Here is a 22,402-nt window from a genome sequence, read left to right as displayed (position 1 = left end):
AAATATTTAACAAGCTGTTTGAGGGTTCTTTTAAATCCCCTTTCCCTCACCTTGAGGAGAAGCAGGCCCCTCCTACCCTCCTCTCTGGTCGGGGGTGGGACTCTGAGCTCTTTTAATCACTGACTCAGGGAATTAAAAGTTAGATATAAATACAATGGAATATTACTCAGCCATAAAAAAGAATGAAACAATCTCATTTGCAGCAACATGGATGGGTCTAGAGATTATTACATTACGTGAAGTAAGACAGTAAAAGGCAAAGATCATATGATATTGTTTATATGTGGAATCTTAAAAAATGATAAAAATGAACTTTTTTTACCAAACAGAAATAGACCCACAGACATAGAAAACAAATTTATGGTTACCAAAGGATAAAGAGATGGGGAAGAATAAATTAGGAGTTGGGGGTTAACATATACACACTACATTGTATAAAACAGATGACCAAAAATGAAGTGAAAGTCATTCAGTCGTGTCTGACTCTTTGCGACCCCATGGACTATACAGTCCATGGAATTCTTCAGGCCAGAATACTGGAGTGGGTAGCCTTTCCCTTCTCCAGGGGATCTTCCCAATTTAGGGATCAAACTCAGGTCTCCTGCCTTGCAGGAGGATTCTTTACCAGCTGAGCCACAAGGGAAGCCCAGATGACCAAAAAGGACCTACTGTATAGCACAGGGAACTATACTCAGTACTTTGTAATAACCTATAAGGGGAAAAAAATCTGAAAAAATTATATATATATACACTGCTGCTGCTAAGTCGCTTCAGTCGTGTCCGACTCTGTGCGACCCCATAGACGGCAGCCCACCAGGCTTCCCCGTCCCTGGGATTCTCCAGGCAAGAACACTGGAGTGGGTTGCCATTTCCTTCTCCAATGCATGAAAGTGAAAAGTGAAAGTGAAGTTGTGTCCTACTCTTAGCGACCCCATGGACTGCAGCCTGCCAGGCCCCTCCATCCATGGGATTTTCCAGGCAAGAGGACTGGAGTGGGGTGCCATTGCCTTCTCCATATATATATACACATATGTCTAAATCACTTTGCCATACACCTGGAAAAAAAACAACTATATTATAAATCAACTAGGTTTCAATTTTTTTAAAGGGAAAAAAAGTATGAAAGTAAACCCAGAATTACCATGTGACCCTGCAATTCCAGTCCTAAGTGTGTGCCCAAAGTAATTGGAAACAAACTCAAACAAGTGCCTGTACACGCATGTTCAGAGCAGCACAAGTCACAAAAGTCAGATGCTGAAACAGTTCAGACAGTGAATGGATGGATAAAGTAAATATGATCAATCCATACAATGCACTATTATTCAGCCTCAAAAAGGAAAGAAGTGCTGATTTTATTCTGCTCAGTGAGAGAAGCCAGTCATGCAGGTTACCTGTTGTGTGATTCCATTTATATGAAATGTCCAACAAGCAAATCCATAGATCAGTGGTTGCCAGGGGGTTGGGGAGAGGAGAGAGAGAGTTTGATTCTGGGCATGATGATTCTGTTTGGGGTGAGGAAAATGTTTCGGAACTAGCTAGAGGCTGTGAGTCTACAGCACTGTGAATGTCCCAAGCGTGCTGACTTGTTCAATTTAAAGTGGTTAATTTTATATTATGTGACTTTCACCTCAATACGTTATATAACGTTTTAACTTATGTATTGCTTGTCCAGCCAACCATCTGGTTCCCCTTTGACCTCTCATCCTGACCCGCTCTCATCCACATGGCTCTGCCCGGGGCAGTCGGCCCTTTTCAGAGCTGCCTTCCTCCTCAGAGAGCTGGCCCAGCCCATGCATCCCTTCTCACTTCTGCACAGGTGCTTCAGTCCCTGTGGGTGGTCTAGCCCTACTCGCCTGAAGCCCAGGATTCATTCTAAATGTGCTCCTGGAATGGGGTATTTTAGTCTGAAACGTTATAGTTTAGTCTGAGAGCAGAATCCTCTCTGTGCTCTTGCTCCTCAAACTTATTTTTTCCTCCACTTTCAAAATAGGCTCAGGGGACCTGGGCAAAGTCTCTGAGGGATGGGACTTGAAAAGAGAAGTTCTGACATCAGATAACTTGTACTTGCCTCCAGCTGCCCAGTCCTCAGTTTCCTCTGTCTTCCTGGAGGGGGCTTTGAGCCTTTACCTCTCACTTGCAAGTAAAGATCACCTGAATTGTTTGGTAACATTTACGAAGCCCAGAGAGTACTGTTGAGAACCCGCCTCATTCCCCTTACAGGGAGCCTTTACCTTTCCTGGACCAATTGCTAAGGACCAAGCGCACCCGGCAAGCATGGTCTAAGTGACAGCAAGATTAGGAGCATGGGGCCTCCCTGGTGGCTCAGTGGTAGAGAGCCTGCCTGCTGATGCAGGTGATGTGAGTTCAATCCCTGATCCAGGAGGATCCCACATGCTGCAGAGCAACTAAGCCTCCGTGGCCACAACTACCGAGCCTGTGGTCCAGAGCCCGGGAGCCACAGCCACTGAAGCCCATGCGCCCTAAAGCCAGAGCTCAGCAACAGGAGAGGTCACTGTAATGAGAACCCCACGCACAGCAACTCGAGAGTAGCCCCTGCTCACAAGTAGAGAAAGGCCCACGCAGCCAAAACTAAATAGATAACCCTATAATGAAAAAGATCAGGAGCATGAAGCTGTATCAAGAAGATATGTGTAAAGTACACATTAATTACCTTAAATGTTCTACTGCTGAAAGGACTCATAGTTCAGTTTATACTCAGACCACCTTGTTACAGGTCAAGGGAGCAATACAGCCACAGGAGAGAGGTGCAGCGGAGGGGGCTGGCGCTCCCAGGCACAGAGTGGAACAGGTCTCACATCACCACCATCAGCATACCTGCAAAGCACCTGAGAACCAGAAGCCCCGGTCTACCTGTGGCAGGGGTTTCTTATCGTGAGCTACCTGGTCCTCTAAGCACATTCCAGTTACACGACCAGCCTTAAATGTCCAAAGTCCCAGATTCCATCAACACCAGATGCATATCATAAACCCAAGTGTTATTATTACTGAGCACTGCTGGCCAGCTGGTCCATCCTTCCCTGAAACAACCTCATGAACCCATGGGAAAAGAACGGCGTTTATCTCGAGTTAGTGCAGCTAACGGTCACCGCCATACTCCAGCAGCCCTGGAGATAAGCATGAGGTCATTCCAGATCAGCTGAGATTAACCCAGACTAATCAACATGGCAGCCACCAGAAACTTCTTCAGGTCAATCAGTATGGCTTGCAACCAAAGCCAGAGAAACCAGCGCAAGTGTAAGCAGCTGCGTGACCCTGAGAGGCTCGGAAAAGCCCTCCTCAGCTGCCCTTGAGGGAGATGCTGGTCATGTGACCGACAGCCATCTGAACGCTGTTAACTTATTTGTATCTGTGTGTGTCCTTGTGGCTTCACAGCCTAGGCTAAACACCCCTTTAGTCTCCTTAAGCATGCCAGTTCTGTTCCCATCATATGCAGGGCTCTGGAATGTGGGTATGCAATGTGATATTTGGGGAGCGCAAGGAGACGTGCGTTAGCATTTGTGCTAAGATAGAGGGGCTATCTCAAGCCATCCAGAGGATTTTTCAGGACTAAAGGGTAGTTCTCTGTTAACCTGACCTGCTAACTATTCTTCCTGTGGTTTGTACAATTATAAATATAGGAAGAGATAAACTAGATGTGGACTGTGTCATGAAGGAAGATGTGCAAACTTAAGCAAGTTTTAGCAATTTATTTAGTCCTTATTCCCTTAGACTTCATTTAAGCTGTGGTCGCGGTGGAAATCCTAGAATTATATTAATCAATCCTTAGAAGCTGGTGTCCTGTCTTAATAGATGCAGGGAAGCCGTGCCTACAGAGGATCCAGGGAATAGGCACACCTGGGTTTTCAGTAAATGGCTTTACTGCATCTTACCAGTTCCGAAGGCTGGACCACACCGTCTGTGACAATAGGTCCTGAGGATACGAAGAAGTGTTTGACTCTAAAAGACGGCTTGAAACAAATTGCCCTTGGACTTTAAACGCTCCCCTTGGACTGTACTGTGAGAGAGAAATAACCTTCTATCTTCTTTCAGCCACTGAATTAATTATTGGGTCACTTCGTTGACAGTCTACCTGTACCCTACCCGATAGGGAAATAGACGCTTAGAACTGGGCTGATTCCATAAAATGTGTGAGCCAAGAAAACAGATGCTTCAGGCTGGAGAGCTGGAGATTATTACTATGACACTCCAAAATATTTACATAACTCAGTAGGTATTTGTGATAACTCGGAGGGCAGACCACTCGCCTAGTGCTCAGGAAAGCAACTGGGAAGGGCCAAATTTTTGTTGTGTGTTGGCTTTTAGTGACAGCGGCTGCCTTTAACAGAGACTGTCCATGTCCTACTCATATCCCCACACTTCTGCCACTTCAAAGCCCAATTTTCAGCTGTCAGAGTTCCATCTCCCCCTTGATGCTGAAGACAGGCTCTCCTAGAAAGCAGAGCCAGCTCAGGACCAAGACCAGAGGTCTGTTTGCTACTGAATCAAGTCGGTGAGAAGGAAAATTGGGGAGGTCAGTCAGACTCAGACTTTGGTGCAGACTGCTTGGGTTTGAATTCTCCTCTCACCTTGATCATATCCTCCAGAGCAAGTTATTCGACCACTCATTTGTAAAATGGAGCTAATATTAATAGGTGCCTCAAGGAAGTGTTTTAAAAAACTTCAGGAAATAATCCATGTAAAGTGCTCAGTACAGTGCTCTGTGCAGAGCTCGCCCTTAAGAACTACCGGCCCTACACCCATGGCTGATTCATGTTAATGTATGGCAAAAACCACTACAATATTGTAAAGTAATTAGCCTCCAGTGTAAAACAAACAAGAACTACCGGCCCTGAGTGGAGGAAGCATGCGGGAGTCTGCTGCCATCTGGTGGCAAGCATCAGTTATCCACTGAGGTGTAAATGTAAATGAAAGGCCACATCTGACCTCCGTGTATTGTGCAAGTGGCGTTTTGATTGCAGTGCTTTTGGAGTAGCTGTATGTAGATCTCCACAGATTTCTGTCTTGTGTGACGAGTAGGAAAGCTCCTCCTGACCCCCTATGAAGGTTCTTGGCTATGGAATCTGCTTTTAGAGACCACTGCCACCTAGTGGCCACCTTGCATACTTGCAGCCAAAAGTGAGCGTCTTGAATTGAATGGAAAACATTGAGAATACGGAGAGGAATTCCACCAACACCACGATCTGATTCTGCAACTTCCAAGTTCATCTTGCGAAATTCCTTCCTAAATCTCTCCTTGTAAGTTCCGAGAACCCTCTGAGTCTCCACTGATGACTCACATCTTAATCACTTGGATAGTTCTCTCTTGCCCAGAATAGAATATGGGTTCCCCTCAACGTGAGAAGGAAAATTAAAAGCATCGGAGGCACTATAGGTGACCACAGGGCGGCCCTATTTAGTAGGCAGGTGTGGAAACATTGCTTTACCTTGGAAAGAACCGTAGCATCAGACAATGATGCTCAAAGCTTGCTCTGTGTTACAGTCCCCTGGGATGCTTTTAATTTCTACTGATGCCTGGACTCCAGCCCACACCATTTGTGCAAGCATACTAAGTTGCTTCATTCGTGTCTGACCCTGTGGAACCCTATGAACTGTAGCCTACCCGGCTCCTCAGTCCATGGGATTCTCCAGGCAAGAATACTGGAGTGGGTTGCCATTTCCTTCTCCAGGGGAGCTTCCCGACCCAGGGATCGAAACTGTGTCTCATGTCTCCTGCAGTTATTTTTCAGTTTTAATTTGGACTTCCCTGTAGCTCGAACTGCAAAGAATCTGCCAGCAATTCAGGAGACCCAGGTTTGATCTCTGGGTTGGGAAGATCCTCTGGAGAAGGGAATGGCAATCCAATCCACTATTCTTGCCTGGAGAATCCCATGGACAGAGGAGCCTGGAGGGCTACAGTTCATGGGGTCACAAAGACCCTTGGACATGACTGAGTGACTAACACACACACACACACACACACACACACACACACACACACACACACACACACACACACACACACACACACACACACACACACACACACACACACACACACACACACACACACACACACACACACACACACACACACACACACACACACACACACACACACACACACACACACACACAGAGGCAGGCAAGTTCTTTACCACTAGCGCCACCTGGGAAGCTCCTACCAATTGAATCCAAACGCTAAAGTTCTCCAGGTGATACAGATGGAGTCAGAATTGAGAAGAGCTGCAGTAGATCAAGTCATCCTGACCCCTCACCTTGCATCTCATCTTAAATTACACAACCATGTTACTCAAACAAATTCACATCACTGAGTCCTGATGTTGCTCTTTACAAAGTAAGACCTTCCAAGGCTCTAACGAATCCCTTGATCTCACCCTGAAATTAAAGTCGGAACATATACACTTTGTTATCAGCCCTGGTTAGAAGGTTCTCACTCAAACAGTGTAAGTGAAATTCAGATCCTGCTTCACCAAGACCCATGAAGAGGTAGGTTGCTGTGCTGGGCAAACAGTGGCCCCAAGAATATTCAAAACCATCCCCAAACCACATGTATCTGCAGCTTATAAACCCTTCATCAATTCCCTAGTTTTCAAATATAAATTGTTTGCCCAGACCCTATTCATTACTTCCACTCCAGACCAGTGATTTTCAAAGTGAGGCTCTTTGGACAAGCAGCAGCATTCCAGAAAACTAGTTAGAAAATTCCTAGGCTGCATACCCAGCCCTTCAGAATCAGAAACTGCATGCAAGTCCAGGTCTCTGATTGACAAGCCCTCCAAGTGTTGTGGAGGTCCACTCAGAAGTTTGATAAACAGCTCTCTTCCTCAGAGGTGAATCACAGTTACCACTTGAACACCATGGCAGAGGCAGAATGTTCTCTAAATGGGAGGGCAGGGAAAAACCAAAAAGGGGAAGAAAGATTTTTAACTTGACTTCTCTAGGAAACAGTGGATCCACTCCACTTGTTCAGAGCCCACCACCTGTGGACTTGGAGCAAAGCATCTGGTTAATCCTCCCATAAGGTGAATTGACACTGAGATCACTGTATCTTGGTGGAACATTTTTTTAAAAGTCTCTTACCAGGAAAACATTTCTTCTCTGAGAGCAAGTATCTGAGATGCTTGGGTGACATTTAGGAATTGCTGGTGGGACCTTGGAATTTCCCAAGGTCCCTTGTTTGTCTTAGCGTCATTGGGTACACTTCAAACTTTCTGAATTCTTCCCTTTAATTCCCCACTTGTTCTCTGTCCCCCTAAGAGCCCAATTCTGAGTTTTGAGTGGGTTGTGTGCAGAGAGGGCTATAGTCACAACCCTCTTGTGGCCGAAGGAGCTCATAATTAAAAGGGGCAATGCTCCAAAGGAACCTCATTATTTGTCTCTATGCACCAATAAAACCAGGGGAGCTGATGAGGAATCTAAAAAAAACAAACGATACAAATGAACTCACAGACAAAACAGACCCACAGACACAGAAAACATGGCTTTGGTTACCAAGGGGGAAGCACGGGTGTGGTGGGGCTGGGTTGGGGGTGGTTAAACTAGGAGTGTGGGATTTACATATACACACAACTATATATAAAATAGATAATCAACAAGAACCTACTGTATAGCACATGGAACTATACTATTTTGCAATAAGCTAGAAGGGAAGAGAATCTGAAAAAAATAGAGTTGTATGTATAACTGAAGCACTTTGCAGTACACCTAAAACTAACACAACATTGTACATCAGCTTTACTTCAATTATTTAAAAGAAGAAAAAAAAATAGAGTTGAGCCCAGGGTAGTGGCCATAGGTCCCCTCCAGCTTCCCACTGATGCCCTAATTGGGGACCAAAAGGCCTGCACACCTGCCCTCTGTTCGTGACAGGTTAATCCCTCACATCGGTGGGTTTTTGGGAAGAGCCTCGTCAGTAAAAATCACCCCAAATTCCTTTTACTCTGCCTGTTATCAGGCTCCAAGTTCCACCCACTCCCTGGTGCTATACAGCCTGAGTGCTCAGCAGCCCTGCCCACCGAATCTCAGTTGTTTACCTGAACTCACCTGACGCTGCCTGATGCCCTCAGGTGTTAGCAGTGATGGATGGAAAGAGGACCAGGATGCTTGATCCATGGATGATGACAGCTCTTCTGCTCTTGGTTCCTGGGGGTACCTCAAGGACAGCCAAATTTCTTCCTCATTAGCTGGTGGGTGAATGTTGGCCTCAAGAACTCCTCTTTTCAACCTCAGGCTGCATGGCCTCCTTGGTTCCTTTGCCTGGACTTTTCTTCCAGTTCCTTGAGTCCCCCATCCTTTTGTTCTTTGCTACGGCTTTCACTGTGGTATAACTTACATACCATTATAGATGTACTCATTTCCAAGTGTATGATTCAAAGATTTTTAATAAACGTGGTGCAACTATCACAATTCAATTTTAGCACCTTTTGATCACCCATTTGCAGTCACTTCTGGTTCCTTTTTGGCAATGGGAAGCCTGGGTCATCCTTTCCCACTATCTCCTCGGAGAGCTGATACCAAAGGAAAGAGCCTAGAGGGAATTCATTCAAATAAACAAACTTTATCTGAATGAAGTGGCTGCCACCAAAACTCTGCTCTCCCTCAAGACTCCAGCCCCTATCATGGCCTTGGCTTTGGTTCACAAGAGCCCACAGCAGGAGGAGGTATGGTAAGGTCACCCAGACCCACACAGCATCAGATCTACTGGATTTTGCAATGTGAAGTTGCCAATGTGCATTTTTATGGGAAGAGTGGGTTAGAGTAACACTTGAATCAGAGTGCCCAGGTTAAAATTCAAGCGCTACTATTTACGAGCTCTGTGGCTTCTGTTTTCTAACATGTCAAATGGATATCAAAATAGTTTAACCCCACGGAATTTCCCAGGCATCTACTAGTTAGGAGTTCTCACTCTCAATGCCAGAGGCCTGGGTTTGATACCTGGTCGGGGAACTCAGATCCGGCAAGCTGTGTGGCTCAGTAAAAAAAAAAAAAAAAAAAGCCCCAAAAGACAAACAAACAAAAACCAGAACAGAATACCCTATGGAATTGTCCTAAGAAATAGATTACATTTGTGGAAATTGTAGAAAACGGCTGTCACTTTCTCAGTGCTTCATAAATGCTGCCTATTCATCCACCAAGTGTGAAATGGACAGCCAGAGGGGAGCTGCTGTGTAACACAGGGATCTCAGCCCCGTGCTTTGTAAGGACCTGGGAGTGGGGGATGAGGGGTGGAAAGGCGGTTCAAGAGGGAAGGGGTACATGTATCCTCATAGCTGATTCATGTCATTGCAAGGCAGAAACCAACATATTGTAAAGCAATTATCCTCCAATTAAAAATACATTTTGAAAATGTTAATACGTTACTGTTTATAGAGTTTGATCAAATTTTCGAAGGGGCCTGATCCCACTCCCTTCCCCTCAAAATTGAGAACTCCCAGCACACAGAGACTGGACATGATGTTGTAATGAAGAACAGGAGAATATGACTGGAATCCTAGGTGGTGTGGGGTGGGGGTGGGGGAAAACTGGAAGAAGTTACATAAATGGGGAGAGATGAAGAAAGCAGCTGAAAGGAGGCCCCAGGAAGAGACAAAGACAAGAAGGTGCTAAGGAAGAACAGGCAACTGAAGGTCTGGGTGCAAGTTAGCTCCAGGGGTTAAGGTGTAAAACCGGCCTAGCTTGGCTGGAGACTCCGGATGGGGGTGAGGGCGTGGAGGGAGGGCAGGAGGAGATCAGGGGAGGAAGCTTTCTGGTTCACCTGTGGTCTCAGATGCCTGGTCAAGTCTGAAATTCTCTATGCCTCAGAGGAGAGCCTGTAGCATCAGAGCTGAACACGACTGAAGCGACTTATGGCACCCCGCTCCAGTAGTCTTGCCTGGAAAATCCCATGGATGGAGGAGCCTGGAAGGCTGCAGCCCATGGGGTCACTGAGGGTCGGACACGACTGAGCGACTTCACTTTCATGCATTGGAGAAGGAAATGGCAACCCACTCCAGTGTTCTTATCTGGAGAATCCGAGGGACGGGGGAGCCTGGTGGGCTGCCGTCTATGGGGTTGCACAGAGTCGGACACGACTGAAGTGACTTAGCAGCAGCAGAAGCGACTTAGCCCCCACGCAGAGCCAAATGTGGGTGCTGGGAATGGAATGGATAATAAAATTAGAGCCTAAGGGCAGAGTGTGAGTGTCGCTGTTCATCCTGCCCTTTGGCCCATCATCTCCGACCTTGGAATCTACCTACCTCCTCAGGAGGCACCGTGTCACTTCTGTCGGTCCCATCAGTTTCCAGTCTAGCCAGGGCAGCTGGACTGAACATGGCAAAAGGGGCACTGCCAACAGCCTGTCAAAGGTCTGCCCCACCAGCGCATGCTGCTTTCTTGGTTCCATATACGCAAGAAGCAGATGTTCCCCCATAGAATTAGAGGTGAGGGCACTGGCATGCCACCCCCGAGCAGTGCAGTCCTCCAACTCCCCACCCCGGTCAAACAAGTGGCCATCATTTATAAAAACACAACAGACACAGGGTTTTAATGAGAAAATAATTGTATACTTGCATTGAATGCCTCACAATCACTATAAAACCAAAGCAGGATAATAACATTGAAGTGGTTAACATACACAGGAGAGCCAGAGTATCATTTTCAAACACAGTATTGCTGCTTTTTGCCCCCTCCTCCAAAAATGGGGAAAGAAAAAAAAAACATCATTTGGGTAAAGAGCAACACAAAATCAAAATTGGCAGCTCACTCACTGAATGCTTAAAATTCAGGAAATTGGTTCTGTCACTAAAACTGGATATAGTCACCATCTCTAAACACGTAGGTTATTATTTTTTTCAATACATAGTTTAATGACATCCATTCTTTAGTTGGAAAATGTTAAATTGTCTTCAGAAACAAGAGTCAACACTGTTTCAGTGTTCCTTGTTATGCTGTGTGTGTGTGTTGTGTATATATGTGGACACTGAGCTATATATGGTTTATACATTACTGTCTACGGTGGGCAGCATGCACAGGTGTAAAAAGGCAAGGAAGCTGCATGTGTCCTTCACGTTGGACACAGCCCAGCCTCCTGCCACTGACAGACCCTGTTTCCATAATTTCTGGATGAGAAAGCCAAGGAATGTCAGTAGGTAATCAGTTCCGGAGGAAAGTGGACATCTATAAACACTGTGGAATGGAATACTTTCAGGAAAGCTTTTAACACCTACGGAATCTAAACATTTGTTCTAGCTGAGATTAACAAGCTTGCGTGCTATTTGGGGGCAGGGATGAGCATCAGAGGCCAATGTGTGGACAAGCCTCTTCCTCTCAATGGCTGAGGCAGGAGTGATGTTCCTCCAGATCTGCTGCTTCTTCACACAGTTTAAGGGGTTCATTTGGGATCCCAGAGCCTAGCATAGTGGTATGTACAAAGCCATGGCCCAGTGTTTCTTACATGAGTAAAAAAACTCCAGAGCGCAGAGAAAGCCTGGCTCTCCCAAGGGAACTGTAATGGACATTTAACAGGGTTGTAACTGAGTGGAACAGCAGCCATCAGAAGGCAGCAGAAGGGAACAAGCAAAGGCTGGAGATGTGGGGGCCACAGTTAAACGGCTTTGTGACTGTGAGCGGGTCTCGGAAACGCTGCATTTGTTACCTACTCAAAGCATGGACCAAAGGATCCCAACTCTGTACCTCTACACAGTAAGCGTGTCTGGTTCAATCAACTGTAGTCAAAGACCGATTCATCTGCCTCCACAGCAACTGCAGGAATTGCGTGGCCTTCCAAACTTCCTTCTCAGCTGCCCGTTCTCTTCTCAAATGGAGGTTTAAGGTGGGTACCCAGCTTCCTTCAAAACAGAACCAAACACTTGAGGCAAGTCCTGAGGATTGTTTCCTCTTTCGAAAGATGGGGAGACCATCTAGTCTACGGCCACGACCAGATCCAGAGTTAGCCCAGAAATCATGAAGCATAGAACACTGCTCTCCAGGCATCCGAGCAGCCCGCGTCCCTGGGCCACACGATGCTACTGTTGCATCAGCGGTCATCCCCGTGCCTGTCTTGAGAACAATGCTGGAAATCCTCAGGGTACTCTCGTGTCACCGGTCAGGACTCCTCATCTCATTTTCCTGGGAACGTCTGTCTCTGCGCCAGCCTCTCCCACTTGAAAAAAGAATTCCTAACAGCAGGCATCTTATTTGTCACGCATCTCCAGTGGCTAGCACATTTTGCTGACTCTTCCTTCGGAATGCTCAGGGGCATGAACCATTTGAAGATGGCGCTAATTACCCATCTGTAGAATTTGGCTTCAAATTGCAGGTTCCCTTGGCAGTTTCAAAGTTGTAAGTTATCCGACAGTTCCATTTCTACTTTGTGTCCACGACTTGTTTATGAATAAACTTTCCCCTAAAGTCGACATTAGTCTAATAAAAGAAGCAAAGATAGTGTGCATCACATCTACATACAAATTTTGTGGAACTGCTACTTGTCAGAATAACCTATTAGCGCTTATGACAGAGCAATATAAAACAAAAAGGAATTTTAGTGAGGTCTAACTTACTTATTGCTTTTTATTAAAAAAAAAAAAACCCATAGTTTTAAAACAAAGGGTACAATATTGTAAAGTGATTATCCTCTAATTTAAAAAAAAAAACACAAAAGGGACCAAAAAAAAAAAAAAAAAGAATGCTGGTCAGTATTTTTCTCATGGCCAGAGTTAAAAAATTTCTCATCCAGAAATTGAGGGCATTCCATGATTGAATACCCTTATCATATTGCTTTAAAAGACAGAAAGAGTAAAGCTGGCATCCTTTAGCCTATACTAAGCATGAATACAAAGCATGAGAATAAATATGAAACTTTCCTAAATGTCAGATTACAAAACTGCTCAAAACTTTGCCATCGTGACTCATGCAAATACCATGTTAGGTCAACTTAATATTACAAATACTGTATCAGCTCGGAGCCTCTATATCCTTTTCATAAAAAAGAAATTCTCGCTCACTCCTGACGCTGGCAAACAGCTTTGGAGGAAGTAAGTGAACACCTCTGTCCCATGACCATTCTGGAATTTTAATCCTCACACATGCACACACACATGCACCCTTACTCGTGAGCACTCATGCGCTTTGCAAAAATACACAAAGGCATGTGTGGACACACAGGCACGCGTGTGCGTGCGCACGCACACACACACCCATCTTTAGGATTTGTAGCTGATCCTAAGCCTGCACTTAAAGTTCTATTCTATATTTTTCTCTGTTATCATCCTGAAAATACTGGTTGCTCAGCAAAAATAATCTTACTTCCTCATTTTCCCACTCTTTCTCCCTCTCTTATTCTCTACCTTTCATGAGCTTTGTTTCCTTTCCTTCCTGACTGATCCAAAATAATCTATCATCTTCCTACTCCCTTGAAGGTTCACTTTATATATAAAATATAGTTATAAACACCTCTTTATTTCTCATCTACCTCTCCAAGGCAGAGTTCGCCCTTTTTTCAATTATTGCCATTCTAAAAATACCCCTCCCCTCTTGAACCATGATGTTCAACGTGTACAGGTTTTATACATGGATAGATTCCCCCACCCCATCATAAAAATAGTTGTTGCCCCCTAAATATAGTCTTCATATAAAGAAACAGAATTGTGAAAATGTGTTCTCATAAACACTGTAGCTCAGTCAGTATCATAAGCAGACAAGATCCTAAAGCTAAAATAACCTATTTGGTTTGGCTTTCTGCCCCCACTTTCTCAACCCCCTAATGTAGAACAGATTGTGTTTGCAACAGGAAGAAATCTTGTCTTCAAAATACGGATTGCGATCATTCATGGCTCCTAATTAAAAACAATTAAATGAAAGAGATATGGGACGATAGTTGCCTCTTCTGGGCAAATGGAGAGAAACCTTATTTCATGGCTGCTGGAGTTGGTCCGACACCTGTGATGCGGTCATGGGTGGGAAACCAGTGCAGGCGCAGGGAAATACCCTCTTGCCAGGTGGACGGCACCAGCTTCTCAGATTCTCCAAATGGCCACATCTCTGTTGTTTTCCTCATCACCCAGGCAGCCCGGTCTCTTCTGCCTGGAGCAACCATGTTGGTTTGCTCATAATTTCTTTGTCCTTTTGGATCAACTGGTGGTCCAAACCCAGGCGATCCTTTGAGTCACACACACACACAAAATCCTTTTTCTTTTGACTCCCAGGAGTTAAGAGTTTGATGGGTGGACTGCTTTTTCACTTTATTTTTTCATCACTGTAAATTATAACTTCTGGCCTGCATAAGGATTGCTGAGTTTGTTTGCACTTTAATAAATATTCTATTAAAATGCTTTGACGTGTTGATTTCTTGGTTTCTTGGGAGCCCAAGCACCAAAGAAGCTTCCTGGGTGGAAGGAAATTGATTACTCATTGTCTTCTTCCTCTTGGTTGGCATAGATCCCTGCCTCCCAGCGCAAAGCCAATGCGCTCTTTCTTCGATTAACCCGTGTGGCCTCAAGGACCTAAGAGAGAAGGAAAAAAATTACACAGAGTTCATGGATAGCAATCATGCACACAAACTGACTTCTCTGTTTTTTTACTCCTTTCCCTCCCTCAACAGTATCTAATGAATGAGGAAAGTGGGAAAGTGTCTGAACCAGCTGGGAGACTGGAGAGAATGAAAGTAAAGGTGGGTGGTGGGAGGTCCTGGGGGTGCCTTCATCTCACAGCCAAAGTTCACTTGCCATCTGACCCATCATTCTCAATACAGAGAGATTTAATTTCCCTGAAATGTTCTCCAAGTTTCGTTGAACTAGACTTGACCCTGCATCGAGCTTTTTGATAACAAAGCGATCGCTACACAGATGAGCGCAGTCTGTTGGCAATGTTTTGCATCTGCACTAGCCAGTATGGCAGCCACTAGCCACATGCAGCTCCTGAGTGCTTAGAACATGGCTTGTGTGGCTGAGAGGCTAAATACAATTTCAGGACCCTCTTGGATCTAGTGACTACCACATTAGCACAGCTATGCCTGGTCTTAGTCTCCAGAAAAGAATTCCAAACAACTGAACCGGTGTGGAATCATTCCATCAAACTTTATGGACCTATGCAAGCTGTGATCTTATTTATATCACAAAAATCTACTTTGGTATAATTCAGCTTGCAAGAGGAATTAAGTGGAAAAAAAAAAGAGCTTCTGGGGCCAATAATAAAGGAATCTGAGCATACTGACGTGGCATCAGGGCTGTACATACTCATCAAGGAAATGGAAGGTGACAACATTGAGAACAAATTGGCTCACCACCATCGGGGTGAGGCCACCCTCCCTCTGGTTCCCTAGAAGAGCCTGTGGACTCCGGGGGAAACCTTCGGCCAGTCTGCTCCTGCTCGAGTTTGATCCAGATGACATCCACGTGAAGGACATTTAGGTTGCCAACGCAGGAGAAACGGTTCAATTTCACAATACTATGCCAAAAGCAAGCCCATGCACACCAGTCAGCTCAACTACTGTGGCGCTGGCTTAGGATGCACAGTTTCTGAATTTAAAGAGAAGTCCAGTAGGGCCAACACTGGTTGGTTATCCAACCAATATGGAATGAAGCTTTTGTTTACGTGAAGAACAATCATTCTGGCAAGTGACAGAGATGCTGGCAACTTCAGAGAAGCAAGGAGATAAAGGTTTACAAAGTGGTGGGAGCCCAGACATAAGCAGATTCTGGACAGATAAAGGTCTTGGAGGGGCAAGGGGAGCAGGGGGTGAATCTCAGTTTGCTTCTCTGCACCTCTGATAGATTAATGGACTTCTCAGAGCTGCAGAGCACTTTTCTCCGGGAAGGCTTCTCTAGTCCTCCTAGCAGGGATGATGGGACACAACTCGGTCAGGTCTCCTGAAGGGATGTTCATCACGAAGAACAGAAGCCATGTCCTGAAGTGTTGGTGTATCAGCATATCATAGTCACTTAGTCAATATCTAAGAAGAAGACATCAGTAGAAGGATGCTTCCAAGTCTGGTGGAGTTAAATAGCAGTCTTCAGGTCCATGCATGGTAACATGGTATCGGGAGGCAGTGCGGGACTGGAATGGCAAGTGCTGAGCTTTACTTCTAGCCCTCTACCTGGAACGTGGTGCTGCTGTTCATGGCATCTTGTGTCTCTGAAACTTTATGTATAAAGAAAGTTTATCTATAAACACAACACCTACCCTATTTCACAGGCTCTTTCAGGAAGAGGGGTGGACTCTGAAGTCCAGGCAGGTCTAAGGTTAAATCCTAGTAACTACATGACCTTGGGAAGGTTTATTATTTCTGTGCCTCAGTTTCCTTATATGTAAAATGGGTATAATAAAACCTATAGTACCAAGTTGGTCTGAGGAATAAAGGAGGCAATGGATTTAGCACAGTTTCCAGGGCATAGTAAGTTCTCAAACAGCAGTTATGCATTTCTCGCATCATGTGAAAGGGCTTTATAAGCAATCAAGTGGTATTCTAACATAAGGCATTTTGACAAGGCGCTCTCGTTGTGTAAAACAGTCATATGTTTGCCTTGCAGACTGCATATACAAAACAAATGGTTTACATAAGAGCTAAAAATCAGTCTAAGGTTCTGAAAAAAAGTGTTCCCATCCATTTCAGACGGACTTAGGCCCCGTTTTAATTCTCAATCATGTTGAATAAATTTACTTTACTCTGTTCTTTGGGAACCCGTATCAATCCAACTACCCAACCATCTTATAGATATTTCTTGGGTTTCTACCAAGTGTTGGGCATAGTACTTCAAGTTTAGGACAGAAGAGTGTCTTCCTTTCTGGAACTTAGTCACCAAAAAGTGCAATGGGCAGAGAAATGATATTTATAATTATGGAAACATTCAGCACAGCTTGGGTTTGAACATCTACTTGTGGCAACCCAAATAATTCATCCGTACCAATAATGAGCCCTCTTTTCTTCTTTCATTCCCCTAATGTATATGCTACTTATCATGAGCCTGGATTTCTGAGGAAATCTAAAGTCGTCAGTGAAGGCACAGATCAGATAAACAGCAGAGCAAAATAAAAGAGCCAGTGACCTTGCTATAAAATCGTCTTCAGGCCCACGAGGCTTATGATCTAGGGCTGGCTCAGGAGTGAAGCCATCCTACAGCTGGCCTTTTGAAGATTCAAAGGCCAAGCCCTTGGGGAAGGTATGTAGATAAGTCTCTGCTGCACAATTAATACAGAGCACTGTGTGTGTGTGAATAAGCTCTAGCAAATCTAGAGCTCTTGTTCTACATTTCTGCATGCTAACTTTGTTTCCTAAAATGTGTTCCTTTCCTTTCTGGTTTAAGAAAAGCACTTGCCTCCAGGGCTCTGATAATAATTAACACATACATCACAGGTACCATGAACCAGGTGGGGTTTTAATTCTTGCTACTGTTCTATGGGACTCATACTATTACTACTTGCATTTCATATATGAAAAAACTGAACCAAAAGGAGGTTTAAATAATCAGACTAGTAGAAGGAGAAGTTAACATTTGACTCCAGAACTCTGGGTATGGAGTCAGTAGTCTGGAATACCATGTTCCACTGCTGCTCAGTGGCTGGGAGGAATCTGAAGGAGGAAGAATCAGAAAGGACAATATACATTCTCCATAGAAACAGAGAAAAAAAAAAAAACATAGAAAGACCTGATTTAAGGTTTTATCTTCCACAAATTAATTCAGATTTAGGTCTGGTGGGAGAAAGAAAAAAATCAATTCTCTCTGAACAGTCCTCTAATATTAATTTTTCTCGCCAATGCTTAGGGAATTCAAGTGAATCACTTCACTTTGAGTAGCAATCAGCGTAGACAATTTTATTTTGGGGATGTGAAACAAAAGACAGATGTGTTAAGTAATGTTTATATTAATATTTTATCCCCCATCTCTTCCACAGAAGGTAGACAGGGCCCAGTTTTATCTCCCTTGGATGGATGAGACCAGATTTGCATCAATCTTATCTTGACTCCAAAGGAATGTGGGCTTAGGGTCTAATTCTTAAACTACCTTCCCCTCACTGAGAACCACAGTTAGACACTGAAAAAGGTATCTGCAGTATTCTTTTTATACTTTCTGGAAAAAAAAAATACCACTGATAATCATCAATTCATATCTACAGTTAACTACATTTATTTTGCTAAACATGGATATGTAAAATATATTGTGTTGGCCAAGAAGATTATTCAGGTTTTCTGTAAGATGGAATAGAAAACCCAAACAGACATTTTGGGTCAACCCAATATATAGTGCTATAGGTTAGCACAGCCAATTTGAAGAACAATTTGCTATAGGTAGTGAATGTGAGTCTGTATAAGCCCCAGAACAGGTACTTTTACTTCTAGATATATTTGCAGACCTTCTTCCATGGGTCACACAAAGAGCTATGTACAGTAACATTCACTGATTCATTGTTTGTAATGGCAAAGAAAAGACACAACCTACATTTCCCTCACTAGAAGGATGAATCAATACATCTGTGCTCATTCAATGGAACACTATAGACGGCAGCTATGATGAGTAAAACAGAGCTGTAAGTATCAACATGGACACATTAAAAAATAATGCAGACAGAATAAAGATTACTGGATGCTAAAATATGATATATTTATGGAAAGTTCTAAAACATGCAAAACCATTAGATACAATTTATGTATACAGACATATATAGTATATAGGATAAGGATAAAAACATGCACGGAAACAATCAATGCCAAACTCCAGAGGCGTTCTCTCTCCAGAGAGAAAGAAATGAGAGCTGGGAGAAGTAACAAGAGGGCTTGAACGGTATTGGTAACATTAATTTCTTTATAAAATATTAAGCAAATATTACAAAATGACAAGAATGGACAAAGCTGGCTTCATTATTTTACTCGGTCATATACTTGGCACACTGGCACCTTCTTGCTCCATGGGATCACGGACATTGTTCAGGTGACTACTATCTTCTCAGAACCTAGAAAGTGCCTGATGTGAAATAGGTCCTGGATAAATTGTTCATCAGGTGAACGAATAAATGATTCTCTACAATTCTGTACATCTGCAATAATGCTTTTAAAATAAAAATAATGCTACAGGAATAAAAAATATAAAAACCAATATGCTTTCTCATAGCACATAAATAAGTCAATATATATTTCCAAAAATGGAAAACATTTTAAAATGTGCTTTTTCATAGTACAGGTTTGAGAAATTTGTGTAGAAGGAAGTCGTAGGGACAAGGAGGCGGAGGGGAAATTTAATGCTTGCAGGAGCGTCCAAAACAAAAACACAGGTTTAAAGATGGCAGGGAGGGGGAACTGGATTGGTTCACAGTTGGAATAAGTTATCCTAAAGTGATGGCGTGGAGCTCTCTGGGTTTGTGTTAAGCCAAACCAAGGACTGATCCAACCCAACAGCCCCTGTCCTCTTGAGCTACATGATTTTCTAACCAAACCAGAGCAGATTTGTTATCAGCTTCTAAAAAAACAAACAAACAAAAACCCAAATAGCCCATTGGTTGTGCCCTCTAGTCCAAACATCTTCCAGATCCACGAGCATAGCGAGGCCTTGTCCAGCCCAGCACACAGCACAGCAAAGCACAGTCTCGTATACCACTGTTGCATAGACGCCAACATTTCAAGGCAATCATCCCATTCAGAAAAGGAAGGGAGGGAAAAACAACCATCAGGAAATGGCAAACCACGACAGCATGCACTTGGGTCAGGCATGCAGGAAGACCAAGACAAACAAGTGGAAAAGTACCTCGGAAGTCACCTTGCAAGACAGTAACTTAGAGGTGTACTGGCAGAGAGGGAAAAACCAGGGTTAGTAAATAGCAGAGACACAGGGAACACCCCTCAGCTGGGGACCACGTGGGGAGCGGGGTTTGGGGAGGGACAGGAGGGGAAGTGACGTCAGGAGACCAGGACACACCCACACCAAGGCTTGCTTCATCTGATATCAGTTTATTTAAAAGTGTATCTTTTGTAGCAAGCAGATACCCTACTATTCCTTCATAAAATATCAGATAAGCCAGGCTTTGTTAATTCAAGATGTGTCATTTCCATTTGCTATGATCTGAATTAACAAGATTCTTTCCCCTGTTGTTGATGCAACCAGCTGCCCCCCAGCAAGATCTTTAAGGGTCGTGTTGGACTTGTTAGAATCTGTAGACAAACGGCCCTTTCCTCTTCCTGTAGGCCTCTCTGAGCCCAAAGTAGTCTTGTCATCTGTTGTCCCATGAAAAGAAGACCCTAATCACAAAGAATGGTTTGAATGCGGGTTTGTGGAGGCAGATTCTCTGAACCTAATCTAAGGATGGCACTGCCATGAGACAGCAAGCAGGCCTGCTTAATCTCTACCTTGGGAGGCCTAGATAGGTTCCTGAGAATAGGGTGATTATGTCGGAACTAGAATAATCCTTTAGTTCCTCCGGGAAACGAAAAGTCACTGTAAAGAAAGCTCAGCTAAAAAAGATCCTGGCTGTGGGTGATGAGTTAAAAGGAGCGACTTCTGACAGCTCCTTCCAGACGTGTGGTCCTGACCTTGCATTTACACCGCACAGGACCCTGAAGGCATTGACTGGTTTCTGGCAGGGTGGCCACAGGCTGGATGGAGGATCATATGACTGTGATCACCGACTGCTTCTTAGGTGTTGCATTTGGAAAACCATGTTGCATCACGATCAGACTGATGGCCAGGGGCTGATGAATGGGGAGTGTTCCCCTCCTCTGCACGTTCCCAGGGTGTGTGTGAGAACCTGAGCGAGCTGGGGGCCTGAAGCATCACTGAAGGTGACGGAGCTTTCAGCCTGTGGTGTAGGGGCACTGGAGGCAGACGAGCTTCCTCCGCCCACCCAGTGAGAGTTCAGCTAGAATTCGCCAAAGATGTCTTGGTCTGGAAGGAAGTGTGTGTCAGGAATTCTCGGAAAAGTAGTGACTTCTAGCCCAGGAATTAACCCAGGAATCAAAGAGACCTTGGTTTAACCCAGGAATCAAAGAGGCCTTCTCTTATTCCAAGACAGGCAGGAAAGGCTGAAAGCCCTCTCAGTAACTACCTTGGGGGCAAAGGAGAAAGAAAGAGAACACAGGAAAACCCACCAAGGGTAGATTCTGTGCGAGGCCTGAGGATGGGGCTAAAAGCCCAGGAGGCTGTACTTTGGACTCAGCATAGCATCCCTTTCACTGAGAAAGGGAAAGCAAGTCTACCAAACAAGTTCAAGAGCACTCCTGACTCAAGAACTCATAGCCTTCCAAGACTCAGGTCAGGCTGGAGGAAAAACTGGCCAGAAAAACAGTGTTGCCTCAATATCCTTCCTTTGCAAGGTACCAAGAAACCCTACGGGAAATGATGATTCATTAGGACCTTACGAGTTGCATGACTGACCAGACACAGCATCAGGCCCAGATAAGGGGATATCTCCATGTAAGATGGCATTTCCAGATAAGAGAAACCTATACTGCGAGCAGGACAGCTGCTCTGCACAGAAATACCAGGTGGGGGATGGATGAGGCTGAGCTCAGTGCCCCGGTCTCCTCCCCAGCTGCGCAGCCGACTAGGACTGCCTTCTCACAGAGTTTTGGAAAAGCGTGCCTTTTCCTAATTCTCACAAGAGTCCTTACAGGCTGGTAAACAGCCCAAGGTAAGTGGGTAGGGTTGGGGTTAGCAATCCTCCTACCCCTAAATTAGCCAAGGGGGCCACTAAGAGGTACAGCTTGGCTGAACCTGAAGCATGGTGACACTCATCAGTGACCACACCAAGCAGAAGGCCCCAGCCCAGGCGGATGAAGACCGTTGCGACTGAAGTGTTAATGTGCCCCACGTTTGAGCTGGGGAACAAGGATGGCCATTTGGGGGTCATTTTTTCAGAAGAGGGTTTGTGCTGGTTCCTTGTCACTGATTTCACCCCCAACTGCAAAATGAAGCAGAACATCCACAGATGACTTTCACGTCACCAAAACAGTGACTCCTGGGCAGACGTTCCCAGAGAGAGATTCGTGATCTCCTATTTCACCGTCTGTCATTCTCTGAGCCCTCACTTTGGTTCGAGCAGGAGGGAGGCTAGCTGAAGAGTATGACAAAGAGCACTATGTACTGCGCAGCTGCCTCAGTGCCACCGCCTGCCAGGGACTCCTTGAGCCAGAGGCTTCCCTCTTACCCCACACATGATATCCTATCAAGTGGGGGAATGGAAGGGCCTGAACTACGGACAGGTCTCCAGATGCCAGCGCTACTCTGGGGTGGAGCGTTGCTATACCTGTTTTGATGATAAGGATCAGTTTTTTTTCCCCAGATAGGTTGGCAGAAACTACTCATGCAAACTCCAGGGATAGCTACACTTGTCTTCTCTTTCTTCTCTCCTCCCACCCTCATTAACATCATTGTACCTAGCGCATCACCACGCACACATTCCAATTTTGCTTTTAAGCCTGCTT

General features: G+C 44.7%; 1 protein-coding gene across 3 annotated transcripts in view; it reads right to left on the bottom strand.

The window, feature by feature from the left end:
• Positions 1–10,585: 10,585 nt before the first annotated feature.
• LOC138080891 (PALM2-AKAP2 fusion protein-like) overlaps positions 10,586–22,402 on the bottom strand; it is a 118,754-nt gene continuing 106,937 nt past the window's right edge. The window contains exons 3-4 of one of the 3 annotated variants that reach the window (XM_068973758.1): positions 19,731–19,769; positions 10,586–14,498 (exon numbers count right to left, since the gene is read on the bottom strand). In XM_068973758.1, the coding sequence (XP_068829859.1) occupies positions 14,400–14,498; positions 19,731–19,769 (138 nt within the window). In that variant the 3' untranslated portion in view covers positions 10,586–14,399. The remainder of the gene's footprint in view (positions 14,499–19,730; positions 19,770–22,402) is intronic. The other 2 variants (XM_068973761.1, XM_068973759.1) reach the window with 2 other exon arrangements.

The sequence above is a fragment of the Capricornis sumatraensis genome, chromosome 6, assembly GCF_032405125.1.
Source record: "Capricornis sumatraensis isolate serow.1 chromosome 6, serow.2, whole genome shotgun sequence".
Classification (NCBI taxonomy): Eukaryota; Metazoa; Chordata; class Mammalia; order Artiodactyla; family Bovidae; genus Capricornis; species Capricornis sumatraensis.
The sequence above is the reverse complement of the archived record's forward strand: the minus strand, read 5'-3'. Positions and strand labels throughout refer to the sequence as shown.